At 54.5% G+C, this 18460-nt stretch overlaps 5 protein-coding genes across 5 annotated transcripts; 3 read left to right on the plus strand and 2 right to left on the minus strand.

Annotated features, from left to right (window-relative positions):
* The first annotated feature begins 735 nt into the window (after positions 1 to 735).
* PDE1 (3',5'-cyclic-nucleotide phosphodiesterase pde1) lies at positions 736 to 5191 on the plus strand. Its single transcript, XM_062881868.1, has 2 exons — positions 736 to 2207; positions 2876 to 5191. Exons 1-2 carry the CDS (start codon positions 2076 to 2078, stop codon positions 4802 to 4804), a joined length of 2061 nt encoding a protein of 686 aa, XP_062727944.1. The 5' UTR covers positions 736 to 2075; the 3' UTR covers positions 4805 to 5191.
* On the minus strand, positions 5103 to 10400 carry QC761_702850 (uncharacterized protein). The gene is made up of 3 exons (XM_062881867.1): positions 8915 to 10400; positions 7410 to 8855; positions 5103 to 7214 (listed from the first exon to the last, which is right to left on the minus strand). The coding sequence occupies exons 2-3, from the start codon at positions 7681 to 7683 to the stop codon at positions 5467 to 5469; spliced, it is 2022 nt and encodes a 673-aa protein (XP_062727945.1). The 5' UTR covers positions 7684 to 8855; positions 8915 to 10400; the 3' UTR covers positions 5103 to 5466.
* On the plus strand, positions 9355 to 10263 carry QC761_702840 (uncharacterized protein; the record flags this gene model as incomplete). The annotated part of the gene is made up of 1 exon (XM_062881866.1): positions 9355 to 10263. The coding sequence occupies one exon, from the start codon at positions 9355 to 9357 to the stop codon at positions 10261 to 10263; it is 909 nt and encodes a 302-aa protein (XP_062727946.1).
* A 583-nt stretch (positions 10401 to 10983) lies between the features above and the next one.
* QC761_702830 (uncharacterized protein) lies at positions 10984 to 12657 on the plus strand (the record flags this gene model as incomplete). The annotated part of the gene is made up of 1 exon (XM_062881865.1): positions 10984 to 12657. One exon carries the CDS (start codon positions 10984 to 10986, stop codon positions 12655 to 12657), a length of 1674 nt encoding a protein of 557 aa, XP_062727947.1.
* A 2-nt stretch (positions 12658 to 12659) lies between these two features.
* QC761_702820 (uncharacterized protein) lies at positions 12660 to 15571 on the minus strand. Its single transcript, XM_062881864.1, has 2 exons — positions 15383 to 15571; positions 12660 to 15309 (listed from the first exon to the last, which is right to left on the minus strand). The coding sequence occupies exons 1-2, from the start codon at positions 15419 to 15421 to the stop codon at positions 13168 to 13170; spliced, it is 2181 nt and encodes a 726-aa protein (XP_062727948.1). The 5' UTR covers positions 15422 to 15571; the 3' UTR covers positions 12660 to 13167.
* Between the last annotated feature and the right edge of the window lie 2889 nt (positions 15572 to 18460).

Raw genomic sequence — 18460 nt, forward strand, 5'->3', positions numbered from 1 at the left:
CGGATATATATACATAATGGTATTGGGAAATAATAATGTTTCATAATCTTTTATAATTTTGCTCAGAGAACTGCTCATGTGGAAATGTGAATTAACTTGCCGTCCCCTTGCACTTGTAGTTAGGACCTTTGATGATAGAGTGTACTACTTACTTACTGTCTTACTTACCTACCTACGGCCAGCTGTGTAGCTCGAGATGAAGCAGCATATTCGTGGTCCCTGGTTTCATGTGAGGCTAAGGGTGCCAGCCAGTACATACTCACACAACACCACTCGGTGAGCTTGATATGCCGTGACTTCCCCACACAACCAACCCCTCAGTAGTCATGACGCCCATTGGGGTTTTTTTGGTCGAATATTGTCAGATTGTTCGGGGAACACTGGTTCGATCATGTTGGACAATCCGAATGGGTCGACATATTCGCTGTCTGGAGAAGAAGGCTGGACAAATCGGAGATCCCACTGCTTGACTCTGGTCGATGCCCCCTGTTTTTACACTGTAGATAATGCAAAATATGAGGGAGGACATATCGCACTATTGAATGTTGCCTTGGCCGGTGAGAGCGAGAAGCCTCTCGTTGATCGGGGGTGCGCATGTTGGCGTCACAATTTGCTTGGATGGGATGCTGATAAACTCGGTCACATGCAGACTGGGTATCTATCTACCTAGCCAAGGTGTAAAAATGTATCACAGATAATATCGTAACTCTCACCTCGATCGAGTGGCATGGGATGCACCAGGAGAACGAGATGTGGGCGGTTGAATGAATGCACAGGACCCGCCGCCTTGCATCGGGAATGCAGCCCCCCCAACCCTCTCCCACCAACGGCATCCCCGAAGACAACCCCCGCCATGCCATACACACCCCGGGCCTTCCATTCAACGTCACCACCACCGATCGAGCTCCCCCGGAATCTTCCAACGTCGTCCTCCAAGGCGCTAGTCGACGATAACGACACCCCTGAAACCTGGATAGACATTCGGATTCGTAAGGCGAAACGGGACACGGATTATAAGATCAAGCCCTAAATTCCCGGCTGCCACTAGCTTCCGCCCGCGTCCTGCCTGGACCGAAAGCCAAGTTTGCGCAACAATGGAGGGGCATAGGGACACTTTTGTTGCCTTGCCAGAGCGGCCTCGCCGGCAGGTGAAAGAACTTAGGAACCCTCCTCTTCCCACCGGGGCGCGCTGAATACCTGCGGTAGGGTAGGTACCAATTGGGAAGTCCCATCCCGTTTTCTATAATAGTCCGATGGACCTCTCTCTCCTCTTACGATTAATCATCCTGGACTCTACACCTCATTCTCGATCAACACTCAAACTCGCCCGCCCCCATTGCAGCAATACCTACCGTCGTGCCGCCGTCGAGCATTTGGACCTACTACTGCAGGGGAACGGCAGAGGCCAGCCCCAAAGAAACGTCTGCGGTTTGGGAACAAGCGGCCTGTTCCTCAAAAAAGCCACGGCACTGGAACGGCGCCATTCGAGAAAAGCCTCTCTGTCTGCGCTCCAACATAAAACGGTCCCTCGCCTTCCACGGCCAATTCCTTTTCCCTAGAAGACTTCCATTGTCTTGTCCGATATACAAGCTACAAGTTCAGGGGGTTAAGAAAAGGGTATTGTCTTACCCACCGGGTTCAGCTCTTCAAAAACCCACCCGAGACCCAACCTACCTTACAGCAGCACCATCTCACCGGACCCGGCTTCCTGCATTGCAGCAGGGGAATCCCGCATCACCTTTTCCCACCCCCCAACCACCTTACGGTATCATCCTATCGCATCGCATCGCCACCAGCAGCAGCACACACGCTCAGCGAACAAACGGTCGCGGAATTCCCGATTGCTACACACAATCTATCTGCTGGTTCCTCGCAACCTGGATCCTGGGATTCACAGGCCAGGCAGGCAGGCAAAAGCCATTCGCACTGCGACCCACCCTTTTCTAATCTCTATCTACACACGCCCACCAACCCGCCGCATAAACACCGGAGAGGTATCCGATCTCCCGACCTGAATCATTGTCGTATCTTCCAGGTTCCTTCTTACCACACAGCGTGCCAGCAAAACCGAGCTGATGGGGGGCGGAGGAGGAACTGAGGTCGCAAATGGGGAGGAGGCTGTTGTTTCTGCCACGCACAACAACACCAATGCTGGAGATGATGCAGCACAGCAACAACAACAACCTGCGCTGCATGTCATTGTTCTTGTGAGTTGGTTATTCCTATTGTCTTCATCATCATATCTGGAGTTTTCTCTTTGGTCTTCCTTTTCCTTCAGTTTGTTTTTATTTTATTTTCATACTCATCTTTCCCTCACCCATGTCTTGGCCGATCTTACCTCCGGTTGCTGGTCGTCAACCTTGTCCAGCTTCGGGGGGGTCCACTGAAGGAAGTTCAGCTCCACACGATTAAACTGGCTGGACCCCACCAACATTCAGCCCACCAAGACCGCCTGCCCCTCCCCCTCCCTCTGAAGGGTAAATCTCATGCACCTACCCGCGACCCCCAGGGCAGTCTCTGTTCTCGAACAAGCCAACAAAGACCACGGAGAGAACAAAGCCACAGGCACAGATGTTGTTGTCTGGTTCAGTCTGTGTTGCGTCATGGAACACCCCATGACTCTTGGGCCAGTGACAAAGAATGCTTTGTCGTTCCATCTTACTCGCTGATCCAGCTTGGTCTCAGCGCGGTGGTGGCTTGCTCGATTCCACTCTGTCGGGTCGCTGGGGTTGTTGGGCCATGAAAGACATGTTGCGGCTTCTAGACTGGTCTTTTTTTCTTCTTCTTTTTTTTCTACGACTTCTATACTGTTTACTTTTTTGTCTCTCATGCTTGTGCAAATGTAAATAATAGCTAATATGTGTTTTGTACGTAGGGCTCGGGAGGCGGGCCGTTCGAAAATAATGTCACCTCGTTCTTAGTACGGTCTGTCTCGTCAAAATGGGGCAGGAGTTCGGTTGTTGCTTTTGATGCTGGTGTTCATCTGGGGGCTATCGCGAAGATATTGGAGGACACCCAACCAATGACGCTGACACAGGAGTCGCTTCCACATACTCTGACTACCGGTCCTTTTGCCGGACTCGAGATCAATAATGTCAGCCCCAAGGCGAACGCCCTTGATATTGTGCAGGACTTGGTCGAGACCTATGTCATCAGCCACCCGCACCTGGACCACATTGCTGGTTTGGTCGTCAACACTGCTGGCATGCGCCGACCCAAGAGGCTAGCCGGTCTTCCAGTGACGATAGAGGGGTTCAAGAAACACATTTTCAACAATATCATCTGGCCAAATTTGAGCGACGAGAACAACGGCCACGGGCTGATTACTTACATGAGGCTGGTGGAGGGTGGCTCTCCAGCTCTCGGGGAGGGGGACACCAGAGGCTATCTCGAGATAGGCGATGGCCTAGCCATCAAAGTCTTCAGCGTCAGCCACGGCCACTGTGTAGAGAAACACAGCCATCGAGGCAGCACAACCAGCATGCGACACGGCAGCTTCGACGCCTCTTCCCTCGGCCCGGCGTCGTTCGATCTCAGAGGTAGCATGTCCGGCCGCCGCTCCCCCAGCAGGTCAATAGCCCTAGGCCTCAACCACCCCGGCACGAGCATCTCCCTCCCCCCATTCATCCAGCTCCAACAACAAGAACGCGCCCAATCAGTCGCTCCCGGCCGAACCTCTTCCCTGTCTGACCGACTCCCCCTCGAAGAATCCTACTGCGTCTACGACAGCTCGGCCTACTTCTTCCAGCACGTCCCCACCGGAAGGGAAATCCTCATGTTTGGCGACGTCGAGCCCGACAGCGAAAGCCTCACGCCCCGCAACCTATTCGTCTGGCAGATTGCCGCGCCCAAGATCGCGGCGGGGAAATTAACAGCCATTTTTATCGAGTGCAGTTATGACAACTCTGTCACCCGGGACAGGTTATACGGCCACCTGGCACCGAGATATCTCGCCGAAGAAATGACGGCTCTCGCAAAGGAGGTTTTGGCAGCGAAAAACGCGCCCCCTGCACCACCACCACCGCAGACATACCCTTCTTCTCGAAGACCAAGCCATGCTTCTGTCATGCCTAAATCCCGAAGGGCAAGCCACACGGAGAATGTGCTCTATCCTCAGAGCAGAAGGGGTAGCATAACCAGTGCCCCGGCTGCCGACACCAAAAAACGGAAGAGGGAAGCCGGTGGTGTTTCGGGATTGGAAGATGGGGCGAGCATACAGCTGTCCAAAAGAAAAAGTACACCCCAGCCGCAGGCCAAAACGGAGGGGACGGGGGCGGGGAACACAAAGCAGCCGGAAAAGGAGGACCATCCCATATCACCGAGGACGGTGCAGCCTAATCGTCGGGCTGTAGATGGCACCGTTCCACAAGATTACTTTTTGCAGGGTGGGAATTATCAGGGGGGTGGAAACCAACCACCCACACCGCACCTGGCGACCCCAACGGGGGAGTTGAGCTTGTCGGACGTCGAACCTGCTGGTGTCCGACCCCCCCAGGAGGATGTCAACATGCAGGAGGGCCCGGCGACGCCGCTGAGCAACGACCCCCATGCTACACTGGCCGAGTCGGTAGAAGGAGATGGCGACGACGAAAACCAAGACAAGGAGATGATGGAAGAGGAGAATGAGCTGAGAGGGCTGTTGAGGGGGTTGAAGGTGGTGATTATACATGTCAAGGACAAGTTGGGGGAGGACGGGGTGGAGGCGAGGGAGGTTATACAAGAGGAACTGAGGGAGGTGGAGAGGGGGTTGGGGTTGGGGTGTGAGTTTGTTGTCTGTAGGCAGGGGGATAGTTTGTTTTTATAGGCATGATGTGATGATATGTATGAGGGATGAATGGTACTGATGGGTTTGATTATAATGGCAAATCATGATGGAATTTTGCAAACGTAAAGATGTATTACGGGATATGTGGTGATGATCCGGGTGAGCGGGGGATCATCACTGTGTCTGCTTGCGCTTCCCTCCTCTTGGCAATTTTACATGATACCCATTCTTCATTGGGTTTTGGAGGTTTTAATCGGGAGGGTAGGAGGGTAGGTTACTTTGTGCAATATTGTACAAGATTGTTTTCAACATGTCTTTCCACGTTATAATGCAAAATGGGATTGAAGTAAATATAAATGATACTAGGTATATATAAATAAAGTAGGTAGGCACTAAATATCCAAAGGTAACCAACCTCTTCCCCCCGCCGAATATGTCGGATGATGATGACGATGATGATGATGATGATGATGATATGACTAAAAAACAATGCTTTGTTCCGCCCCCTGTTTTTGTGCCGTCCGTTGACCCCAACCAATCCTAACCTCCCCTGTTTGTTTATCTTGTGTAAATCACAAAAGATCTCGACAATATAAATAACCTCCCGAAACGCCTTTGCAATGGTATAATCCCCCCTCTTCCCTTTCCCCAACCTTATTACTTTTGATATCCCCTTATCCCGCCGGGCTCCAAATCCAAAATTACCTACCTTCTGCTGTCTCCTCCCCCTTTTCCATCTCCATCTCCCTCCTCCTCTTCTCCCTCGCCTTCGCCTTCTGCTCCATAAACAACCTCATGTCCGCATCCGAAAACAAATCCGCCGAAATCAGCACCTTCTGCTCCACCACGACCATCCCCGCCCCCGCCCCCGCCCCCGCCCCCCTCCTCCCAGATGAAGAGTCCTGCTGCTGCACGCTGTAGACCTGGAACGGCAGCTGGGGTGCCTCGCCCGGGAGCTCAACCTGCGTCATGGGGTGAAGTTCGGGGTAGTACCCGTCCTTTGTGGGGGGTAGTTCCGCTCCGGCTTGGGGTTCGGGCATGTTGCGGATGGCTCCCTTGGTCATGGCTTCGAACTCGATCTGGGAGGCATAAGGGGGGAGGCCGCCTACGGGTGAGGAGGCGCCGAGGAGGGGGGATTCGTCCCAGGAGAATTGGCGTTCGTGGTGGTGGTGGTGGTAATCGTTTCGGTCGTGGTTTTGTTCTGATACCTCGGCGATCGCGGGGGCTTGGTAGGGGGGCTGCTGTTCTGGGTAGTTTGGTTCGTGGTAGGTTTGCTCTTGGTAGCGGTGGTTGATCATGGTGTCGTCTGGGGGGGCGGCGGGGGAGACCACTTGTGGGGTTGGTGTTACTCGGTTGGGACCATAAGATGTGACGACGTTGGGCGACACAGTATGTCGCGGTGGGGAGGGGTGCGGATGTGGTAGTTGTTCGGGTATTGATGATGGCCTGGATGGGACTGCTGCTGGTGCCGGGGCCGGGATGCTGTAGCCCGTGTAATCGGGATATTCTGGGAAATCAGGCACGATCGGCATTATTGGTACCACCGGGACGGCTGCTATGCTGTCTGGTGAGCTGTGGGGAGAAGTCCTCCTCTCTAGTTCTATTACTCGTGGTGTAGGTCGCGGTAATGTTGGGGTGACGGGGTTAGGGCCGTATGAGATGACCGGGGGGATGGCTGTATTGTGTTGTGATTTCAGACGAGCAGCGGCGAGTTCATCTGCCTCCATGCTTCGTTCCTGCGGCGGCGACCAGTAGCTGTTTTGGTAGGGTGCTGTTGGCGAGTGATGGCCGTTTGTTGGTGAGTGAGAGTGGCTGGTGAGAGAATGTAGCGAGCGAACATCTTCGTATCCCATCGACCCCGGAAACCCATCGTAGACCGGCTGTATGGGAAACAGTGCCTCTTCGTCCGACCTTGCCGACACTATCGAGGGCGCGCCAGGACTGCGCTTCTCCGGTTTCCTCCCCTTGCCACGTTCATGATCCATGATGGCACCGAGGTGATCGGCATCCTGGCCTCGGCGACGGCGCCTGAAGAATACCATGGCGATAACGGCGACAATGGCGACGCAGATAAGGCCGATGCCAATGCCGATACCAGCTTTGGCTCCAGAGCTGAGACTGTCTCCCCCGGCCTGGGGTTCCGAAGGCTCTGAGACGACGGTTGTGGGGGCCGTAGAGGTTGTTTCTGCTCGAAGCTGTAGATGTTTCTGCCGGCGGGTCGTTGTAGTTGTCCGTTTCGGCGCGGCGGATACTGGCGTCGATATCGAGACTATCGGCGAAGTGCCGGTCGCTGGGCGCTGATTCGTCAAGACCACAAACCTATCGCTAACGTCTCCACAATCCCCAGACTCTGAGGTGAGTTCGAACCAGCAGGGAGCGTTAATGGAGGAAAAGTTCAGTTGAAGGCGAGCGGAGCCGTTGAACGGGCTGGCATGGCGGGTGCTGAGCTCTGAAGGGGTGGTACAAATATCACATCAGTCAGCAACCTGGCAGTGGTGACAGCGGGCGTGCGGAAGGGGGCAAGCCACTATCGAGAAGTAGGGGGGAAGTGCTGTGCTTGGCACCTCAGCCCGAGAGAGAGAGAGAAAGGAAGTGGTGGGGTGAGAGACTCGAAAGGAGATGGAAGTGGAAAGAAACAACTGACTCTGGACGGCTGCTTTGCCGTCTTGACCTCCACACCAACACGACAGAGTGGGATTGGCAAGGGTGGACCGGTACGAGACGGTCAGGATGTCGAGATGGTAGAAGAAGTCGAGGTTCTTGGGAAAGAGAAAGTCGGCTCCGCACTTGTTCGCGGTCGTTGCGGAAGTGGGTGCGCTTGCGACGGCGCCGCCGCCAGGTCCAGAAGCTGCTGTCAGCAGACTCGGGCTTCTCGTTAGGATGGTGTCCGCCGTCGCCGTTGCCGTTGCCATCGCCATCACGGCCGAGGAGCCAGGAAGGAGAGGCGAGATTATGGTTTCAAAAGACACATTTGCAACAGGATCACGCAAATAGCAGCAAACAAACACTTTGGTGGAGAGACTGACACCCAAAAGAGACACAAGAATCAGAGGAATATCCGACAAAAGAAGAAGGACAGGGGAGGGGTGCTGTGGTCTGGGTGGTCGGTGTTCTGAAGGGAAGGAAAGCCGGGTGACAGGCCATCGATGGGCTGAAGAACAGCGGGATGGGATTGGATGGCAGCAGCCAGGACCGCCCCCAATCTCTCGGGACCCCGTCCGGCTGCCCTACGAAGCACAGAAGACCATCGCGATGCCACCCCAGCGGGCTGTTGGTACTTGGTATTCGGTCTTGGTTCTCTTGCTTGTTTCTGCGGCAGTTCCTCTTGCAGACAAATGCTGCGCGCCGCCATCTCGCTTGCCCTGCCCACTGCGACTCTGTTTTCGTTGCAGTGTTGATGCGCCCAAGATGCCCCAACCAGTCAAGACGCTGCCCGGCGCCCAGCCTTTGGAGAGACAAGTGTATCAGCCCCGACCCGCGTCTCGTCTCGTCTCGTCCTGGCGAGGTCTGCCAGGGCCTCTGAATGGTGGGGTGACTCTTGGGGCGAGGCTCTGTGCCGGCTACTTGCATGCCACAGTGTTACAACTTCGTGATGGCGAGGCTTTCTTGCTCTGCATGTCTTGCCGTCTCTCCACAGCCAGCTCGTGAGAACTGTATGCCCATCATATCATAGAAAAGTGAGACCGAGAGATGTTGCCGTACCTTGTCTGACAGAATCTGTAAGTGAGGGTGCCAACAAAAGCCAACGCGCGCTTCTCGCTTCGCCCTGAGCCATATTTAGCTTAATGATTCTCCACCGACGCTCGCGTGGGGCGCATAGCGTCCAACCGGGACAAGGGTGATTGGATGGTTGAGCGCGTGGTATTTCAGCTAAATGATCGAAACCTCAAACAGTCTTCCCGAGAGGAGAAGATATGCGCATGGCTTGATGATTCCATCACAGCACCTGGAGCCAGGAGGCATGGCAAATTCCCGGTCCGAAGGCCGCGCCCATGGCCGGGGCAGCCCGCTCCGTGCGGGTCCTCCCAGAATCCTCGCTGTCGTACAAAATGGATGATGAATGGGACTGCCGAAAATATCAGACATCTTCCTGCAAGAACAAAACGTGGTCAGCTTATTCCGGGCACCTGACGTCAATTGGTTCCCGACTTTTTCTTTGAGATGTGACACGGTCAGCCCTATAGCTGCTGCCATCCGGCCCACTTCTCGTTGTCTAGTGTCCGGGGCATTCAGCATGGCCAGGTCTACACATGGCTGGCTGATGACAAAGAGTCCGTAGTTGGAGACATATACATCCATGTGAACTTTGGCAGAACACTGACTGCCAGCATCCTATGTCGACGTGCTTGTGTAAGCCGGGTCCCTTGGCCCGCCGCCTCCACATTTTCCGGCCCTCATTCCGCCTTCCGTTACCCGACGACAAGCGCAGCTATCATTATCGCCGACGACCCCTTCCCCACCTTGTGCCGGCATCAACGCCGATATCAACATCACCACCAGTGACCCTATTTACATCCGCACCAACCCCGGGTTTTTACTACAGGTCTTTCCTAACAGTAAGCCCTATACTCGGTAAACAACAGCCCACCATGGCCGCCGAAAACACCTCCAACTGGGAGTCCAAAATCCAACGTAACCCTCACCCGGACTTCAAAGCCGTTGAAGCCTCCCGCCCCCCCTTTGACACCACCAAAACCTTTTCCTACACCCAAACCCCCCAGCCCTCCTGGACATTTGGTGCTGGCGCCAACCACCTCTCCACCCGACAAGACAAAGAGAAACTCCACCGCCAAATCGACCCCTACTCCCCCACCCGCCCAGCCCACCTCAACTACAAACTCCTCATCTCAGCCATCGTCCCCCGTCCCATCGCCTTCGTCTCAACAGTCTCCCCCGATGGCAAAGTAACCAACCTCGCCCCCTTCAGTTACTTCACCGTCATCTCCCACGACCCCCCTCTCTTCATCATCGGCTTTGCCTCCTCCCTGGTGAACCCTGACCCCACCAAAGCAAAGGACACCCTCCGCCAGCTTGACGAAGTAAAAGAGTGCACCATCAACATCATTTCTGAAAGCTTCCTCGAGGCGGCGAATTCCACCGCCATCAACGCGCCGTACGGGGTGTCAGAGTGGGATGTTAGCGGTCTGACGCCCGTGTATGATTGCGAGCATGTCAAGGCGCCGAGGGTGAAGGAGGCGGTTTTCAGCATTGAGGGCAAGTTGGAGAGTCTGAGGGGGTTTGAGAGCAAGAGCACGCCTGGGAAGGTGAGCAGTACCATGGCGGTGGTTGAGGGTGTCAAGTTCTGGGCGAGGGAGGATGCGATCAATGAGGAGGGGAGTTTGCTGGATATTGAGGTTTTGAGGCCGATAAGCAGGTTGGGCGGGATCACCTATGGGAGGGTGACGGAGGGCGTGGAGCTGCCGAGGCCGGATTTTGCGAAAGATCTTGGGGGGCACGAGGGGGCGGCCAAGTTGGAGAGGAGGGAGCAGGTGAACTGAGGATGAGTCGAGTATAAACGGGTATATAGACATTGATAAGATGATAGATCATGTTTGGCATAGATTATGCGAATGCATAAAAGGCCCACCTGGTCGATGGCGCCTTCCCTGGTTGTGTGGTAGAAGGGGGTTCCTTCCTCAGTCTAATGAGTGTGAGTTGTTCCTGCCATAAGTATACAAATGCCACCCACCCTACGAGACTGGGAAGGTTCGGGCCCAAGTCCTTCTGATGTCGCCGATATAGGTATTCACAACAGATGTTTTAACAAAGTCATCTCATCCGTAAGCTACACATATCTTGTTCACTTTCGTTGCCGACATCAATATATCTTCCTTCGTTTATTGACATTATCTACCACCACTCGTTATCATCCGTCCACCTGCCAATCAGGCATTGGACACTCATCTTCCGCCGGGGACACTCGTTTTGCCATTATGACATCCAACCCCAACACTCACCGCGGCGTTCCCCCTTCTTCCTCATCCACGCCAGTCTTACAAGCTCCAGCAACCGAGAAGAAAGCCGCCCTTCCTCCACTCCCTCCACCTCGCCAGCACCAACCCCCACCTCAACTCTTCACTTGCACATTTTGCTAGCGGCTCTCCTCCCCTTCGCCTTGGAATTCAAAACCTCACGTTCTCGGCTCCTCGGCCCGTTTAGCATGCCACGCCTGCTACATAGCCATCACCAACCTGGCAATATGCTGGGTCTGCAACGAAATGGTCTTCCGCGGGGAGGACTGTGTCAGCTTGGGGTGGTGCTTCTGGCACAAGGCATGCTACGGGTGTTTATTCTGCGGGTGCAGGAATGTGGTCAGGGGAACACCGCTCAAGGAATGGTTTGAGGACGATGGAACTGGAGAGGAGGACAAGGCGAAGGAGGTGGACACGGTACCGATGTGTATCAACTGTCTGGTTGATATACAAGATCAGCAGGGTGCAGAGGGAGAAGAAGTGAACGAGGCCGAGGTGGTACAGAAGGCGCTGAGAAAGGTGGAGAGGGCCGAGGGGGATAATGGGCTGGCGAGGGGTAGGTGGGAGGGGTTGAGAAAGGGGTATAATGAGAAGAAGATTCATTTGCATAGGCGGGTCAATGAGGAGGGGGCAAGGCCGGATTTTGATGAGAGAGATGATCAGGGGAATGACCAGACGACTATTTACGTGTCGCTGTCTGACCCGCTGGGAGAGATATCATTTCGACCGAGTCCGACAAAAGGGATTCCGTCTTTCTTGCAGCCTTCGCCCGCCTCGCCGGTTCAGTCTTCTCATCAAGTTCCTGTCCCAACGCAGCAAGAGTCCCGGATCAGGCGCCACAATGTCCGTTCATACTCTTCGAGGGTCAGCAACAACTCCCACGCATCCACCGTCCGTCTCGAAGATCGGTATTTCTCTGCTTCGGATAGAAACAAAACGCAGTACCCTCAAAGCGGGATGTCAGAGGTGCCTTCACTCCAAAACACACCACCCACAAGCAGCCCACGACGATTAACCGACCGCGGTGCACCATTCGTCTCTAACCAGACTCTCCCCTCCTCGCCCATCCAAAGAGAAGCAGCCCCCAAGGACAGCCTGTCACACAACTCAACCACGTTCTCCTCATACGAAACCCCCCCAGAGTACCCTTCTTCCCCCGTCTCGTCATCAGGCCGACAAAGCCAAAGTTTAGCAGCTGACGACCCCTTCACTAAGATCGACTCGAGGATGAACCGAGCCACCTCCTACAACCTATTCCCTACAGCATCACACACAGGCGGGACATCGACAAGACAGTACTCCTCCTACCATTCCCTCCGTTCAAACCCATCCGCAAGAGTAGAACCCCCCGTGATGTCGATCCACATCCATCGAACCAACCCAAGGATGTCAACCGAGTATCTCCAGCCCCAGCGGCAAGCTCACCAGTCGAGGTCATCACCACATTTGCAGCCACCACCAGCGCTGTCGATCACGCCAATAACCACCCCACCGGCACCTGTTGTTCTTATTGGGAATAACACAACACCCACTAACAACCCCAAACAGGGTTTCCTCCGGCGGACAGTCTCTGGAAGAAAACGACAAAAGTTTCCTCGAGGAGAGGATGAAGAGGCACGCATGGCAAAAATTGGCACAGGGAAGAATGGTAGCCTGGCTACCACGCCAGCGGTGAAAGCAGAGCCCAGCGCTGGATGGGTTCAAACCCCGGAGATGGTGACCACCACCGCCACCACCGTCGCCACCACAAGAGGTCACCAAGAAATAGGGCAGACGATCCCTATCGGTGCCCTTGAGGGAAGAGATGAGAAAAAGGGGGGAAGCGGCGGTAGTGGTGGTAGTGGCAGCGGGAATGGGGGGAGCAGTAGCAAGAGGAGAAGTGTACAAGCCGACCTTTTGAGGAGGTTTTTTGGACGATGACTCAAACAACTGATAGAGATATGAGTAGGTATCAAGACAACACATAACTACATCTCCAATGATGAAAAAGCAGCAGCTCGTGCAAAAAATAGCTCTCAAGTTGATAATCCTACAGAACTCCATGCTCATCAGACAAGCCCAATCCCCAGCCTAATAACGCCATTTTCCCTCCTTCTTCATATGAAAAATTTCTCCCGTTGTCCCAAAGGCCGCTGCTGCCGCCGCCTTAAACTCCCCTCAAATGATGACGTGTAATGTATCGTTACAAGTGAATATAAAAAAGCAACCCAGATAACTTATGCACCTTTCCCACTCCCCTAATAATACCAGTATCAACTCCCAAGGAAGCTTTCTTCGTCAAGGCTAACTAAGAATGTGGTGTCACCCACAACGCCCAAAGCTCCCCCGTATCGAAAAGCCACCGACTGCCCTATCCCAACAATATGCTTCATCACCGGCAGCAAACGCCAAGTGACTGGCATGGCAACACAAGTCCAAGTGGAAGTGTCTTTACTTCCTCACCTTTGGCCTCGACAAAGCCTGCAACCGACTAAGACTAATTCCACCCCCCGTAGTCTTCTTCTTCATCGGGCTCGGCGTCCCGGGCGCGCGACCAGGCAAAGCCGCCATCTTCCTAGGACTAGCACTTTGCATCCCCGTCTTCTTCGCGCTCGCGGCAACCAGCCTCGGAGCAAGCAACGCATCCCCCTCGGGAACTTGCTTCCTCTTCTTGGCCGCCCTATCCGCCGCCTCTCGCTCCGCTTCTTCCTCCTCCTCATCCGACGTAACCCGATGTCGCTTCTTGTTCGTCATGCCATGAGGGAGAGCGACAAACACCGTGCGCGGGGCTTCATTCTCCTTGTTTGAAACCGTCGTCGACGATGAAGTGCGGGGGAAGCTGCCGGGCATGTTCTCCGTGGGCAGAATAGATGGGCGGACGGGGCGGATGCTAGCTTGCCCAGGGGAGGAGCCAAATGAAGAGGATGGATTGCTGAAGCTGATGGTGTGGTCGCCGCGGAAGGAGAATGTGCCTGGGACGGATGGCTCGGCGGAGGGGGCCTTGTTTTCTGTGGGCGCATCTGGGAGGGGGCGGACGGTGGAGAGGTCGGGGTAAGACACATCCTCGGCGCTCTGCTCAGCCAGGACGCCGTCCAACGATGGGTAGTGGACCTCTCCAAGTGGCTGCCTGACAGCGGGAACGGGGACGCCAGACTTGACCGGCGATGGAGAGTTCTGATCCATCGCAGCATGCTGAGTGTCGGGGGTGAAAGCCACACGCTTAGTGAGCTTGCGGGCAGGGGTGGTCATGGGGACTGGAGGAAGCTCCTTTTCCAGACGAAGAGGGGCTGGTGTCTTGGAACCAAGAGCAGAGGGCATCGGAATAGTGCTTTTAGGCTTCGCAGCACTGGCCTGGGAGCGGCGGAAAAGAGACTTGACCTGCTCGAAGCGGCTCTTGGGGGTCTTGACCTCGACGGCCACCTCGGGACTCTTGGGCTCGGCTGTCGAAACAGCTGCCTTGGGGCTCTTGAGATCATCAGTGGTAAAAAGCACTGCCTTTGAGCTTTTGACCTCAACCGTCTTCGTCGTCTCCTTCTCAGCGGCAGTAACGGCCGCAATGTTGCTCGTCGTGGCAGACTTGATGAGACCGCCCAGCGCAGGCTTGGAGGGTGAACGCAGAAGCGAGCCACGTACAGGGGTCTTGGCAATGGTGCTGCTCGATCGAGCAAGCGAAGATTTGGTTGGGGTCATCAACGATGCAAGATTAGATTTGGACCGAGGTAGGGCCATGTTAGAAGACGACTTGGGCATCGGAATTGCGCTCGCATCTCGTGAAATTGGACGCTTCGTCGTGGCATCGTCCTCGATATGCTGACGAGCACGCTTGATAGGAGACTCGACCTCCTCAACACGCTGATTGGCCTTGGGAATCGTCGAGACTGAAGTGGACTGCTTAGAACGAGCATGCTCGGGTTCGTCGAGATTGGCCTTGGATTGGCTGCGCTTGACGCCTTGTTTGAGTGGTGTAATGCGGCTCGACTGGGCTCTGAAGGCTGAGGGATGGTTCGCGATCGAGTCCATTTTCTTGAACTCGTTCATATGGGCTGAGCTGAAACGGCCGGCCTTGCCTTTGGCAGTAGCAATTTTGCGATTGTTAATCTGCTCTTCTTCAGCGTTCTCTGCCTCGCGCTGGGCGGCCAACTCGACTTTGATTTTGGCGGCCTGATCGCGGATTTGGTCCATCATGCGCTGAGCCTCAGGCCCGAGTTTCATATCTAAGTGACCGGGTTGTCTGAATGTAAAAGAAGAAGATGGGACTGCAATCTTGGTGGGTGTAGATTGAATGGCGCCGGCAAGTGCATCGCTGCGAGAAGAAGTGGGCTTGACAATGTCGGTGAAGCCTAGACGCAGACCGGACGAAGGTGGCGCCATGGTCGGATGGTATTTGGCAGGATGCATTTCTGTGGCAGGAGGTTTAATGCGAGAAACCTTGCCAGCTGGTGTCGCGGGCAGCTTGGTAGGAGTTGGGCCGGGAGCTGGGGCTGGGGACGCAACGACAGCATCAATGTTCTGAACCGCGGCACTCTCGGCGGGAGTGTCATCTCGCTCGGCAACGGCAGCTAGGACTGGTTCCTCATGGGACGGCTTCATCGCCTGAAGTTGCGAAGCACGGGTTAGCGGCATTGTCGTCGAATTTTGGCATGTTTGTCTTTGTTTGTTTACTTACCCTTTGGGCGCTCGCCAGGCGCGCTGAACGACGGGCCATGATGTCGGCAGCTCGCTGCGATGGCGGTGCAATGCAGAGGAAATGCGGTCGAAGAAACAGCTATTTTGACAATTTGTCGGTGTTGGAATGTTGGTGGAGAGATGGAAATGATGTCAGGTTGAAGACGCGACAAGGGAAGAGGTGCGACTGTGCCAGTGATGTCTGGTGGGGTGATAATTTTGATTCGCTGGCAGGCCGTTGAAGTAAACAAACCCTTTAATTTTGTGGGCCCGTGTCACCGGTGTGAGGTGAGTTCGTGGCACAGACCAACTGATCCCGACTCCTGACAGTTTGGCCTTCGATCAGCTGCACACGAATACTATCGATACTCAACTTAACTCTCCTGAAGCTCAACGACAGTCTATGGCCCCACAGCTACCACCGAAGCCGGCAGTAATCATCGCCTTGCTACTCGAGAAGCAAACAATTTGATTATTCCCCTCAGAACTTACCCTCCGGCCGGCCCTCCCAAGCCCAGGACAGAGCCAAGTGCCAGAGTCGATGTATCCCTCCGCAACGAGATATCTCGGCCAGAGGTAATATCCAGCTGGTCGAACAACACATCCTTCTCTCGAAGAACCTATATATTATGGTCTTGAGCATTCCGTTTTTCACCGTCTCGAACCCTCATTATGCCCACAGGCCCTCTCAAAAGACACTTTACCGTTGATGGCACCGTTTGGAAGCTGATACAAGATGTGGTTCCCCAACTGCGGGTATCTTCACCATCGGATCTGGGACCTGCATGGAAGCCCTGATTGATCTTCTTTTCGTCGACGTGCAGACGATAGCTGCGAGAAATATAGGTGGTTGAAACACCACTAACCCCCACGGTCAAAGAATCGATACTGATGAGCGCAAATTTATCGATCAGCTGTGCCATGATTGGAGCTCGACGTCTTGGAACTGCTGGGCGACTGCATCATCACCGGCACCTGTCAGATCGAATTTCCCAGGATACCGAGTTGAGAAAATGCCGCACCCAGGAAATTGCATCAATCTGGTGCCCCAGACGAGGCTCGAGACGGGGTACGCGACGTTGAAGTCGTCGATATCAGAGGCGGACGAGCTGGGTGTTGTCTAGGGAGGTCTAATTAGCAGCGGGGGGCGTGGGCTCGACAGGGTGTATGAAAAAGGACGCTTGCCCGCCAAAAACTGCCACCACCACCAACTTTTTTTTTCAGAATACAGAATAACCCGAAGCCCTAACCACTAACACTAACCATAACCCGTACCCTAACCACTAACTCTAACTCTAACCATCGCTCGCAAACTCGCGATTTGGAAGGCAGAAAATGGCAGCTTGTTGTCGAGCGCGCGTGCGCCAGTGGTGGAGTGATCCCGTGCCAGGCCTGCTGGGCGTGAGCGTAGTCAATAACCCCCTCACTAGAAAACCCGACGAGGGGTGGTGAACTGGTTGTGGCTGACCCCCACCACCACTGCTCTCCGGTACTGGTGGCGCCACAACACGCTAGAAACATTCCAGAAGGCGTAGAGGTTTGCTTCTCAGTCACATTGCCCGATGCGGTCGACAAGTCCAGACCAATGAGCTTCTCATCCCGCCATCCCATGCGAAGCCTCGATGAAGAATGTCCAGCATCTGCATGTCGACCATCTGGTGATTCATGAAAGAAGAAATTCTTGCTCTTCACCACCCCTCCAACCGGCCTTCTGGGCATTCGGTCTCTCTGCCAGCAAGACGAGTATCGGACCAGGGACGAACACTGGTACAACTCTGTTGAACCTGTACAGGCGGTATCGGTCTCAAGATGGAAGTGCGGACTTACAGAATCTCTCGCGATACTCAAGGTTGAGAGTCCTCAGTCCACTCACTGTATGGCTGCCCTCGTATAGGCCTCCGTGAAGCGGATCCTTCCGTGCAAGTTGATGTCATGGGAGGTGAACCTCACCACCAAGAACACCTCATCGGCCGGTGAGCTACATCGGTGAACGTTTACCAAGGATCGATGAGCTCCTCGGAGATGCACAAAACTCGATGTCATGGGTGTTGATCCAGCGCCAACAACCCCGCCCGCATATCTGGGCACTTGATGGACTCGGGTAATCACCCCCCCTGTTGCTAGCTACTTTGAGCTTGTTTAGACGAGGCTTGTCGAAAGACAAGTTGACGACCCCAAAAAAGGCCAAGTCGAATGGTGCAACTTTGCAAGAGAATCATCGCGGCACTGCTCAGCTGTGATCAGAGACAAAACATCTCGGTTTTGGGGGATCACAATTTCTCATCTCAAGCAGAAGCATTCGGGCAAGAGGTGTCGTCGGAGGATGCCGTCTCTTAACTCTCGGCGGTCGCCAGCTTTCCCGTCCAGACCGTGCGTTGCGGAGCGGCGGCGGAGGCGTGAGGAGTTCAGGGATGGCTGCCAGGGGTGGCTGGGGGCCACAGTGGAGGGCGCGGCGGGTGCATCACTCTGAAAAAGGCTTTCTTTTTCCAGTGGTTGAAGGAAACGTCACTGGAACGTCGACCAAACGCAACCGCAAACGCTGAAGCTCCCACTGCTCCCCGAACACCGAGAACAGAATCTCGAAAGCCTTCTGGTTGGATGACTGCCGACATTTTAATCTATCGATCTCACAGCGCCTGAGCATACTTGAGCTACCCTTCAGTCTATTGGAAGCACAAGCCGTCACCAAATATGCTCACGAGCCGCAAGAGTTTTCGTGGCCTCATTGTCAACACCCAATAGGTGGTCTTGCAGCACCCGGCAAGCTGTTCAGCAACCCTCGCCAATGCCAATCTTGGAAACGTCCCATTTCCATATACAACATTGGTCTTAAATGGTCTTTCAAGTTCTTTTCTTTTCCTTCTTGCTAATCCTCAAAAAAAGTCTTCCAAGATCGACGCTGGTAGGACTCTTTTCGACCGAAGTCCTTCGTCAATAGTGGTACGCGGGAGGTGTGTACCCTCCAGCGCTTGGGTTCCAGGTGGGAGAACAGGTGGGTTGTGAACAGCGGGCTGTCTCGCTGGCTCAGGTGACTATAAAATTCTGGCGTTCTTGGTGTCTTGGCGAGGCGTCGTCAAGG

Source organism: Podospora bellae-mahoneyi, chromosome 7 (genome assembly GCF_035222275.1).
Source record: "Podospora bellae-mahoneyi strain CBS 112042 chromosome 7, whole genome shotgun sequence".
In the NCBI taxonomy this organism is placed as follows: Eukaryota; Fungi; Ascomycota; class Sordariomycetes; order Sordariales; family Podosporaceae; genus Podospora; species Podospora bellae-mahoneyi.

Coding starts and splice junctions, on each gene's coding strand:
- QC761_702850 (XM_062881867.1), bottom strand. CDS start 7,683: ATGGCGATGGCAACGGCAACGGCGACGGCGGACACCATCCTAACGAGA. Junction 7,215..7,409: donor CGGCAAAGCAGCCGTCCAGA/GTCAGTTGTTTC, acceptor CCACCCCTTCAG/AGCTCAGCACCCGCCATGCC.
- QC761_702820 (XM_062881864.1), bottom strand. CDS start 15,421: ATGGCCCGTCGTTCAGCGCGCCTGGCGAGCGCCCAAAGG. Junction 15,310..15,382: donor GCCTGGCGAGCGCCCAAAGG/GTAAGTAAACAA, acceptor TCGCAACTTCAG/GCGATGAAGCCGTCCCATGA.
- PDE1 (XM_062881868.1), top strand. CDS start 2,076: ATGGGGGGCGGAGGAGGAACTGAGGTCGCAAATGGGGAGGAGGCTGTT. Junction 2,208..2,875: donor CGCTGCATGTCATTGTTCTT/GTGAGTTGGTTA, acceptor TTTTGTACGTAG/GGCTCGGGAGGCGGGCCGTT.